The 12256-nt window shown below is 36.1% G+C and overlaps 1 protein-coding gene across 1 annotated transcript in view; it reads right to left on the bottom strand.

Annotated features, from left to right (window-relative positions):
* The window catches only part of MEP1A (meprin A subunit alpha), a 69561-nt gene that overhangs the window by 30740 nt on the left and 26565 nt on the right, over nt 1–12256 (bottom strand). The window contains exons 5-8 of the mRNA XM_053711140.1: nt 7058–7098; nt 6905–6980; nt 6701–6818; nt 1509–1684 (exon numbers count right to left, since the gene is read on the bottom strand). Of these exons, the coding sequence (XP_053567115.1) occupies nt 1509–1684; nt 6701–6818; nt 6905–6980; nt 7058–7098 (411 nt within the window). The remainder of the gene's footprint in view (nt 1–1508; nt 1685–6700; nt 6819–6904; nt 6981–7057; nt 7099–12256) is intronic.

Here is a 12256-nt window from a genome sequence, read left to right as displayed (position 1 = left end):
GCAAATTTGTTGGTTGTTAGTTTTTTCCACTTTTCGTGCTCCATTTAAGTTTATGGGGAATACGTTAACTGCAATATTCGAAAGTTTGGATTTTTGAGTGCGTCGGGTAACGCTCGTGTGAAAATGTTTTATTTTCAACTTGTAATACGTGCACTACCCAACAAGCGCAAAAAGCTTACTTCTAACAATTTTTAAGGCATGAGTGGGATCAATAAATAGCACTCCACTGATAATCTAACCCCGTTTTGGGTTGCACTGCTCTATCCCTCTATATTTCTTTTCCTCTTAAAGTGAAGGTAAAGTTTTTACTTCCAGAAGACAGCACTGCATTTGTTAATATTAATATAATACAATCCCTAAGTTTATTTCTCTGTTACATAGCTAGTTTTAAATATATATATATCTTTATAAATCCCTACCGTTTGGCAGCTGACTCCTCCCAACCCCTATTTCCGTTTTTTAGGTTAGTGACGTAAAGAGCGGTCCCAACCGCTCTCTACATCTCTCAAAAGTGCGTTCCCGATGCAGCTTTTAACAGTGCATGCGCTAATACCCGATTTATTGACATAAACTATAATGCTTAAAAATAATAGCGGCTATTCAGATATAAAGTTGTGTTAGATGTATTACCCATTAATACAATTTATATTAGAATTTTATGGTCAAATCTATGTATCTGTTAAAAACTAAATTGTTACTATTTAGCAAACATGGTAAAACAATTTGTTTCTATTTGATTGTAATAACCATTCCTTATTATATTATTGAAATTCAATACACAATACTTGTATAGCGGTAAATAATACAATTTATAGTTTGAGACATATAGATTATGTTTAAAAATCACGATCGTGAGCATGTGAGGAAGTTACTTTTAATCAGCTGCTTGCAAAGTGAAAAGATGTGCTTGTCTGTATCATTTATACAATGCGGATGACGTATTGGATTCAGACCTGTAAATAGAACGCATGTGCAACATGGGAGCGTGCGTAGTGTTGAATGTTACGAAAAAATAAGTTGCGCATGCGCTCTTTAACAAGTAGGTGGATGGTGTGCAGTGACGGCCGCCTAACGGCCTAAATTTCAATAGGACAAGCTTAAAACGTGACCGCAATGAAAAAAAACAACAACAAAAACGGGTTGAATAAACAAGGTTAGTAAATTGCCGGAAAAATGTTGATAACTCTATTTAACGCAATAATTAACAAAAATGATGAATGAGACCTATGTTATTTTTACCACATAAATGGAATTCTGGATAGAGACTAACGTAACTTTACCTTCACTTTAAATGTTGATTACACAAAGAAAGAAAAATAAACACTGCCCCTCCACTATCACCATGACTTCCCTAACTTTCCTCTTGCACTGCCCACTTGTTTCCTAAACCCACCTATAGAACACAAGAACCCCCTCCCCAAAAGCCTGCTAGTCCAGTTTAAAACAAAATAAATAAAAAGAAAACAAGAAAAGTAGCCATACAATGTTTATGTATAGCATAAACCAACCTTCAGTAATTTCAGCCCACCAGATTTCCACATAGTCGTCCCGGTCAGTTCGTGACTGTTCATGGTAAAAACCAAGAGCATGAAGGATCTCGTGTTCAACAATGGCCTTGTAGTCACACCTTTCACCAATGGAAAGGTTTTGTCCCGTCTTTAGGTTACCAACCATTGACCAACACCTCAAAAAAAGAAAAAAAAAAAAAAAAAGAATGAATGAATGAATGAACACAGTTTACAAACTAATATTCCACTTGATGCAAACAAATAAAGTAATAGCTAATACAGTCAGTATGAATAAGTCACCCAGCCTCTCATTTTTATTCTGAACCTTTATCTTTGACATTTTGTCATTAGACCTAATTTACAGTTTGTGTACTATCCATTTCATTGTGTAACATTGGGCCCCATTTATAAAAATGCATAAGCTGCTTAAGGTCCACTTTGGAGCAGGCAGGTTGTACAACTGCTGATTCTTATCGTGCCCACAACAACTTCATACGTTGCAGATGTCAATCCTGACTCCTTTGTGAGAGCAGGGGGTGGCATTGCACAAGGGATTTCTTGCACAAATTTAAATTTCAGCAGCTAATTCTGCTCCTAAGAACTTTGTCCTCACACATAACAATACAACCTATCCACTGTATTGCTGCTGTTTACCTTATCGCACCAAACATATTATTACATTTTATGGGCCAAAATGAATTAGTCAAATGTTTGATGGCAGTCATTAATGGCTATTTTTGCTACTGGTCACATGGAGATCCTAGAACAAACAATATCAGCAAGGATATGACTGCCTCTAGCTAAAAGCTTCACAAGACTTGACTGAGATTGAAACCAAAATCTCAAATTGCTCATAAAATATGTGTTTGAGAATCCCAACCTACCGATTTCTATACCACCTGAATCATTAAGCTTCAAAACTATACATGACTCAATACTGTCTATCTAGTCTGACAGACCCACACCTAACAATCTTTAATAACTTTTAATAACAATTGTCTCACTTTCTATCTACGCACCAATATAGATACAACCTCACAAGACCACTATACCCTTTTGAGTCCATTTGTTCCTCAACATAGGGCATACAAGGCGTTCTCTCACTCTCATATAAACTATTATTACAAATTCACTCTTCCCCTCTACCCACATACACCAAGGGAAGCAGACTTACAAGTTAATATTACCAAAAAGCAGTGGCAGAACATTTTTAAAAACATGAGCAAATCAACCTCATCTCTAGGAATCTCTGAAATGAACATGAAATTGCTGTTGGAGAGGTTGTGGCCAACAAAAGTATCACTACCTGCACACCAAAAGACTAGACCATTATCACTCAATCCTCTTTATCTGGGAGGAATACACTAACTCACTATTATAACAGCTGAATATATACTTGTGCCAAACACAGGACGACAACCACTCCACATATACTCCATATTTACCTTCACTCCCTTTATTAATATTTAAACCCTTTTTGTTACATAGAGTAAAAATAAGCAATGTATGAAGACTGAATCGAGGATGTCATTGAATATGACTTTTTGTGAAATTGTAAAATGTACTTGGCTGTGTAATTGCACTACTATTTCTTCTGATGGAAACTTTAACCTGCTTTGAACTTGTTATATTTTTCAATAAAGATTAAAATTAATATGAGTTTGAGCATAAAAATTGTGTAATGTATAAATATTTTCGGGGTATCACATGCATATAAATAATAAATAAATACATAATAATAATAAAAATAAACAATAAATCAAGATTGTTATGTAAATTACAATTGTCCTCTGTAAGGTTGTGTGTGTGTGTATATATATATTTTATTTTTCATTTAATCCTTGCTGGATCTCTCTCATGGCTACCTGACCTTAAAGGGTAATCACTTTGAGATTGTAACCTAAAGGGCATAACGTTTGTAATATACGTTCATCATATATTTTATTCACTTGTTCTTTGTTTTAAGTATTGCAATTTTAAGTTGGTTTCACAAGCCTAACATATCTGTCTCTAATTGGCCTTAGCAGGGTTTATCTGATAAAGAACTGTAAAACAATGGATATTTTTCGAGCTATATTATATAACTTTAGCATTTTGGCATTTGGTTCCAAACTCTTTTTGCAAAGATTGCTGTCAGTCATTCCCCACTATGCTGGAGGCATTGTGGGCTTTAGGTTGTGGTCTACTGTCTGATGGAGCTACCCTAAGCTACAAAAGGCTTGAGATTAGAAGTCCAGAGAGATCCTGCAATAGCCTAGCTCCACTTGGATCTAGATGTCTTGCAATATCTAGACAATTGCTGGAGGTTTACATCTTATCTTCAGTATGTCTGGCCATAGCTTGACTTAAAGGGACATTATACACTCATTTTTTCTTTGCATAAATGTTTTGTAGATGATCTATTTATATAGCCCATAAAGTTGTTGTTTTTTTTAAATGTATAGTTTTGCTTATTTTTAAATAACATTGCTCTGATTTTCAGTCTCCTAACCAAGTTTAAGGAGAGTACCGTCAGATATTTACTCCAGCTTGCTCCTGTTTGTGTAAAGGGTCTTTTCATATGCAAAAGAAGGGGGAGGGGGGAGTGTCTTATTTCCCACTTGCAGTGGGCTTTCCAGCTACCTTTTCAACAGAGCTAAACTGAAAGCTTCTAAGTAAGTTTTTAAACCGTTTTATACAGGATTTTTATATCAGTATCTGTGCATCTTATTCTTTATAGTAGTGTCTATTACATGCACTACTGGTGTATACTGTCAGATTTGCTTTGATCATGAACACAAAATAGAAAAACACAAAATACTTTTCTAGAGATATAGTAAGTTTATACTACAACATGGGAGAAACTTATTGATTGAATATAATTGTTACATATATTTATTATAAGTGGTTAAGTTGCTATTCTAGTTATAGGTGTGGGGCAGCTGATGGGGGGGCAGGGGGACAGCGCTTATTACCTCCCACCCACTCCCATTGTTGCTCCACTCCTTACATCTTCCCTTTACATTCTGTTTACCTCTTGATTTCTCATTCCCTTGTTCCCCTGTCATCTTTATTTTTTTTCCGCCATCCTTTATATAGGTGCTGCTCTTCATACTTTTCACTAAATACACAGACCCAGGAGTCACCTATTCTTTTTTTATTTGTAATATTTCTTTATTGACTCAGTGACATTTGACAAAGTAGATTCATACAGACAGTCATAAGAAAAGAAAAAACAAAATAGTGCAATAAAGTTCAAAGTGTACTGTCCATTTGCACAGAAAATGTTCGTCCTTGAAGAGAGCCATATATTCTTTTTAAGGCCTTTCTCTTTCTCACTAGATAACCAAATCCTGGTCATATACATGTGACAGACCTCACACTCCTAAGCTCAATGGGTTCATTCTCATTAGATCTGGTTTTATCACCTAGGCACATTCCAGTTTTTGCTGTGTTTTTTTTTATCTATGTTCAACCAGCTTTGCCCTTGTGTTTCTCAGTAATGTGTTAATAGTTGTGCTCACTTTAGGTAACTCGTTAGCAGGTTAACACTGAACCTCCTGGTGAATGTGCATGTCAGGTTTATGTATTTGTGTTCAGTGTGGAGTAAAGGGTGTCCTGTAGGTACCCAGCTTTGATTACACAAACTCACCTTATGGTTGTATTTACTTTAACGGTCACATGTTGCATTTTGCTTTATTCCCTCTCTATGCATTACTGGAACATTATTACGTAGTGGGGCTCATGTTGTAGCTCTTGAACTGTATATGTACTTTGTTTAGGTCTATGTGATTTAATGTTACGATTGAATCTGTAAAATTTAATAAAATGTATTTTATAAAATAATTGATATTTTGCTAATAAAATGACTGTACCTAACCATGCCTACACAAGTGACTGTGAATTAGCAAGTGGTGGGTGGGTACTGAAAAACAACTCGAGCACACAAAGTGTTAACACATAAAAAAATTACAGCCATGTGCAGTGTTCCCTTTAAGGCTACATTTTGTGAGCGACCCAGCAGTGAAACAGTTAATAAGGGAACCATACTTTGCTGTCTGCATTGTGTAGTATTTGCTAACTGCAGGGTGTGGTTCCCTAATTAACTGTTTCACTCAGGGACAGCTCACAAAATGTGGCCTTAGAGGGGACACTGGTCATGTGATATGTTCATTTATCACAAAACAAAAAGAGATTGAGGGATGCGCCCAATCAGGCTAACTACTCTAAGTATACTAAAATATATCCAAATTGGAGTCAAAACTCGTAAAAAAAACTTTTAGGTAATCTGTCAAAGGTACAATAATGATGAAAATTAATCCAGCCAACAAAAGATTAATTATAATTAACCCTTAGTATTTATTCACATAAACTAACAAACATAAATAACGTAACAGATATATCAGACACCGGTGTCATTAAAAACTAAATGATTCTAATATTATAAATTGTAAATGCGTTCTTATCTAAAAACAGTTCATATACAGTTGATTCACAGCAAATTGATTGTTCACAATAAATTGATAACAAACACTTATATATTTAACAAGTTTGTAGTATCACAATCTTAAGGGGTTTTATTAAGAAGCCTTTTTAATTGTATTTTTAATTGTTACCAGGTATTTCAGCGTCCTTTAAACTTCTTAACAATGTAAGCAGAAGTAACGTTTCAGATAGTGTTAGTAACAAATGTCAAGATTTCTTTAATGTTTGGCTATCTCTATCTCAGATTGTTGTTGCTTTAAACATAGTAACACAGTCTCCACGTCCTGTTACTTTATAAAGTTTAAAGCAACAACAATCTGAGATAGCCAAACATTAAAGAAATCTTGACATATGGTGATGTACCACCTGGGTGCAGCTTCGTTTTAGCCCAGTAATGCTTTTCACAGAGTAGAACTTTCCTATAGTATATCAGTCTGATCCCGCCTACTACGTCAGTTCAGCGCCAAAACACCAGGCAATACCTCTCTAAACAAGGAACACGGCAACCCTAGGTGATCATTTCTGCCTTCATTGGGCCTCGTCAGTGAGGGGTTGCCCCTTTTTCCTTTAGGGAGACATAATACACATAGCGAGAAGAGCACTCTAAGGAGCGAACAACACGCTCAATAACTTGGTAGCTTGTTCTATAGAGATTTACCTCCTGTATAGAATGACATTTTTTGTGGACAATTCTCACATACTAAACACTATGGTTTCTAAACACTTACCCACCAAATTTCTGAAAATGAATATAAGTAGACTCTCCTTCATACGGTTTAAAATCCACACATGATTTTAGTCGGAACATTTCAAAAGACTTAAGTATGACTCCTTTAGCATTCAAGTCTGCAAAAATATACATTATGGATTTAATATATTCTGTGTTTATCTAAATTCATATAATAGTAACAGTTACATAAAACAGTTATTACCCAGGTTATCTGCCAGTATGTAAGGGATGGGAAATGTCCACCTATAAAAATCATCTCGAAGGGCATTGCGACTTTTCTGATAAAAAAAATAAAAAGCAACTCAGATATGTCTTTTTTGGTACAAAACATTGTATGCATTAAGAAAATACTTACTGGCAACATGATATCTCCTTCAAATAGATTCACTCCTGCCTCTAAAAAAAAATAAGAATATAGTCCATAGTTACTATAACTGCAGACATTTCCTTTACCACTATGAGATTTCCACCCAAAAGCATTTAGAGAAATTAATTAAATTTGTTTTGTTGTTAACCCCTTAACAACCATCATACCCTGTATGTCGTGTGGTCGTCAAGGGGTTTTCTACCGGCAAAACTCCAGAGGCATGCAGATATAGCACGGTCTTGCTGATATCTGCGCTATTATAGAGCAATATAACTGGGTATGTGAAAGACCGCTGGCATACAGGATACGTCAGCAATCGTTAAGTGGTTTCAAGGACATTAAACTCAACATTTAATATACCCATAACATTTTAAACTAAGTAAAAAATGACAATATGTTTTCATTAAAGGGACACTGAACCCAAATTTTTTTCTTTCGTGATTCGGATAGATCATGCAATTTTAAGCAACTTTATAATTTACTCCTATTATCAAATTTTATAATAGTATGGTATCTTTATTTGAAAAGCAAGAATGTAAGTTTAGATGCCGGCCCATTTTTGGTGAACAACCTGGGTTGTGCTTGCTGATTGGTGGATAAATTCACCCACCAATACACAAGTGCTGTCCATTGTTTTGAACCAAAAATTGGCTGGCTCCTTAGCTTAGACGCCTACTTTTTAAAATAAAGATAGCAAGAGAACGAAGAAAAATTGATAATAGGAGTAAATTAGAAAGTGGCTTAAAATTGCATGCTCTATCTGAATCACGAAAGAAAAAATGTGGGTTCAGTGTCCCTTTAAAGGGACAGTAAAGTCAAAACAAAACGTTCATGGTTTAGATAGTGCACACTTTCCAATGTATTTCTGTTATCAAATTTAATTCTCTTGGTATAATTTGTTAAAGAATGAACCTAGTTAAGCTCAGGGCCATAGATGTTATGTTGTTAGAACTCGATTGTCAAAGAGCTTGCAACAATGTTTGTAGGAATGTTATACAATGTTTCAAACATTACTGCTAATGAGTGCTAAAGAGAAATGTAAGGTCTTGAGCCTAAATATGTTAACTCTTCAACAAAGGATACCAAAATAACAAATCAAAACTGATAACAGAATTTTATTTTATTTTTAGTTGGGTTTTTTTGTTGCTTTTTAATTTAATGATCTGTAAAAACCATGAAAGTTTACATTTGACTTTACTGTCCCTTAATTATTTTGCGTGCCCTTTCCCTAAAATACCCTTGAAAATGTGCTAGTGTAGGTCACTAGCAGAGTGCTTTCATCATAAATAAGTTGAAAGGTGAAGTATATAGACTCTCCTCATAATAAAAATATAGTTTGGTGATCATTTAGACAATATTATTATACTATCTGTATAGTGAATATCCTATTAGACTAATTTCAACGGATGCTCAGACTAGTCCAGTCTTTATTATATTAGTGAAGTGACCTCATGGTGGGTCATATATACAGTACATGGAAATATTATAATGAGGTTTTACTACTGCAAACATACTGTTTTTAATCAAAACCATTCTTAAAGGTTTTTTTAAATAAAGTTGTTGTTTTTGTATAAGTTGTGATCCACGCATTACATACATATTAGGGATGATAAGTACTTGTTAAATATTCTTAAACTGAATCAGTCAATGTTTGAGTTTGATATTTAGCACCTTTTATCCACACTAATTATTATAAAGACCTAACATTATTTAAAGTGGCAGTATCGCTAACTAATTAATACATAGAAGTGCCATCAGTACTTAAACATTTTCAAGATATACCTAGACTATCACTTGATTTTTGCACTTGAAATACGAGCGCAAAAATAGAGGCGTTATTGATTGCGCTTGAGCAATGTTAACACAATAACGCTAACATTTTTCCACTCCACTTGTAATCTAGGTCTTCTTTGCCAAAGCAGTGCTTAATTGCTGATATATGGTATGAATTTAAACTGCCTTTAATATACAGGGAGTGCAGAATTATTAGGCAAGTTGTATTTTTGAGGATTAATTTTATTATTGAACAACAACCATGTTCTCAATGAACCCAAAAAACTCATTAATATCAAAGCTGAATATTTTTGGAAGTAGTTTTTAGTTTGTTTTTAGTTTTAGCTATTTTAGGGGGATATCTGTGTGTGCAGGTGACTATTACTGTGCATAATTATTAGGCAACTTAACAAAAAACAAATATATACCCATTTCAATTATTTATTTTTACCAGTGAAACCAATATAACATCTCAACATTCACAAATATACATTTCTGACATTCAAAAACAAAACAAAAACAAATCAGTGACCAATATAGCCACCTTTCTTTGCAAGGACACTCAAAAGCCTGCCATCCATGGATTCTGTCAGTGTTTTGATCTGTTCACCTTCAACATTGCGTGCAGCAGCAACCACAGCCTCCCAGACACTGTTCAGAGAGGTGTACTGTTTTCCCTCCTTGTAAATCTCACATTTGATGATGGACCACAGGTTCTCAATGGGGTTCAGATCAGGTGAACAAGGAGGCCATGTCATTCTTTTATACCCTTTCTTGCCAGCCACGCTGTGGAGTACTTGGACGCGTGTGATGGAGCATTGTCCTGCATGAAAATCATGTTTTTCTTGAAGGATGCAGACTTCTTCCTGTACCACTGCTTGAAGAAGGTGTCTTCCAGAAACTGGCAGTAGGACTGGGAGTTGAGCTTGACTCCATCCTCAACCCGAAAAGGCCCCACAAGCTCATCTTTGATGATACCAGCCCAAACCAGTACTCCACCTCCACCTTGCTGGCGTCTGAGTCGGACTGGAGCTCTCTGCCCTTTACCAATCCAGCCACGGGCCCATCCATCTGGCCCATCAAGACTCACTCTCATTTCATCAGTCCATAAAACCTTAGAAAAATCAGTCTTGAGATATTTCTTGGCCCAGTCTTGACGTTTCAGCTTGTGTGTCTTGTTCAGTGGTGGTCGTCTTTCAGCCTTTCTTACCTTGGCCATGTCTCTGAATATTGCACACCTTGTGCTTTTGGGCACTCCAGTGATGTTGCAGCTCTGAAATATGACCAAACTGGTGGCAAGTGGCATCTTGGCAGCTGCACGCTTGACTTTTCTCAGTTCATGGGCAGTTATTTTGCGCCTTGGTTTTTCCACACGCTTCTTGCGACCCTGTTGACTATTTTGAATGAAACGCTTGATTGATCGATGATCACGCTTCAGAAGCTTTGCAATTTTAAGAGTGCTGCATCCCTCTGCAAGATATCTCACTATTTTTGACTTTTCTGAGCCTGTCAAGTCCTTCTTTTGACCCATTTTGCCAAAGGAAAGGAAGTTGCCTAATAATTATGCACACCTGATATAGGGTGTTGATGTCATTAGACCACACCCCTTCTCATTACAGAGATGCACATCACCTAATATGCTTAATTGGTAGTAGGCTTTCGCGCCTATACAGCTTGGAGTAAGACAACATGCATAAAGAGGATGATGTGGTCAAAATACTCATTTGCCTAATAATTCTGCACTCCCTGTATTGTAAGAGCACAGTGTAAACTGTAGAATACAAGTGAAGAGCAATGCGGACGTGACCTCACGTTCGCATTGCACTGAAGCATTTCGCTCACGAAATGAGAACTAGTGCAGAGAAGGGGGTAAGTCGGGCAGCGTTGGGCAGCAAATATAAATATATATGTATATGAATATATACATATATATTTATGTGTTAATATGGTTAATTTTAGAAAAGTCCTTGAATTGGTCCCAAATTTCAATATAGTAAACTTTATTAAAAAGTAAAAATGATAGCATCTCTATTTTTTAATAAAGTAACTGCAAAATGCAGTTATAAGGAGCTAAAAGTGGCGGCTGAGGGGTGTTAGAAAAACAACGGCACTGAAAAGTGCCTTTACATAGCGTTCTATGGGAACTGTGTGTTCCCTGTAGTTATATATGGATATGAATATAACATATATTTAAAATTGATGCCCATCGCGGCACGACTTTCTCTAGTTCTAGTGAGACATGGCATGAGAATGAGGCTCCCATTGGAGGACAATGCTTCTGTGCAATTGGAACGCAATTGCGTTCTCATTGCACCTTACTTGTAATAGCAGCGCACATTTGCGTGCACTGGTATTACTCAGTTGATCGCATATATCCCTTTTGCATAAGCAATATTTTGCGCTGAACTCTTAATCTAGATCATAATGTTTAACCCTGTTTTTGCCAATGACAATAATTTAACCCACTAAAAGGGACATGAAAGTCAAACATTAAGGGCAAATATTAATGAATGGATTGCAAACGATCTGCAAAACAAGGACACGACCCTTGAGAGCCATCTTTAATGTTAATCTTATTTACTTTGCTGGGGCCAATTAAGATATAAATGTACTCTCTGCACATATCAACCAATCAATGTGCTGCTTGCAGGCAGGTCAGTATTCTGCATTCTTAGGAATGGACTAGAGCCTCTCTGGGGGTGGAGTGGAAACCTACAATATTCAGATAAAAGTAACAGGAAAAGCAAGCCAAATAAAGAATGAAAGTAAATTGGAAAATTGTTTAAAATTGTGTGCTCAATCTGAATCATTAAAGAAACATTTTTCTAGAGTAATTTATAATCCCTTCACACACACCCTAATATTATTCCCCATATTCTTTCTATAAGAAAAACTTCTCTGTTCTAGGCAGATGTAACTTATGCTTGGTGTGGGTATTATGGGTAATGTTGCATGTGATCTATTTGACTTGTTCCACATACAAAGGAGCATATTTTCAGATGAAGGTAGCATGAAGCATCTTACTAGGAGAGATACAAATCCCTAAAACACCAATGACTGTGTATTTATATCTAGAAACATGAGATACATATTTGGGGGGACCAAGCTTGTATGGTCCTGAAAAGTCAGGGACAGGTACAGGTGTGTCTAAATAAAACACTTCCCAAATTGTTCATCTAAGATGGGTCATCCCTTACCCAGTGGAGTGCAAAATATTGATTTTGCTAAAAAGATATTTGCGCTCCACTTTGTAATACCAGCGCACGCAAATGTGCGCCAGTATTACGAGTTAGGTGCAATGCGAATGTGACCTTGCACGGAAGTATTGTGCTCACAAGAGAGCGCTTCCATAGGCTCAAATAGGAGCCTCGTTCTGATGCTGTCAGACGCAGCACAGAACCTAAGCATAGTGAA

This window comes from Bombina bombina, chromosome 4 (assembly GCF_027579735.1).
Source record: "Bombina bombina isolate aBomBom1 chromosome 4, aBomBom1.pri, whole genome shotgun sequence".
Classification (NCBI taxonomy): domain Eukaryota; kingdom Metazoa; phylum Chordata; class Amphibia; order Anura; family Bombinatoridae; genus Bombina; species Bombina bombina.
Note: the sequence above shows the minus strand (reverse complement) of the source record. Positions and strands in the feature narration are given on the sequence as shown.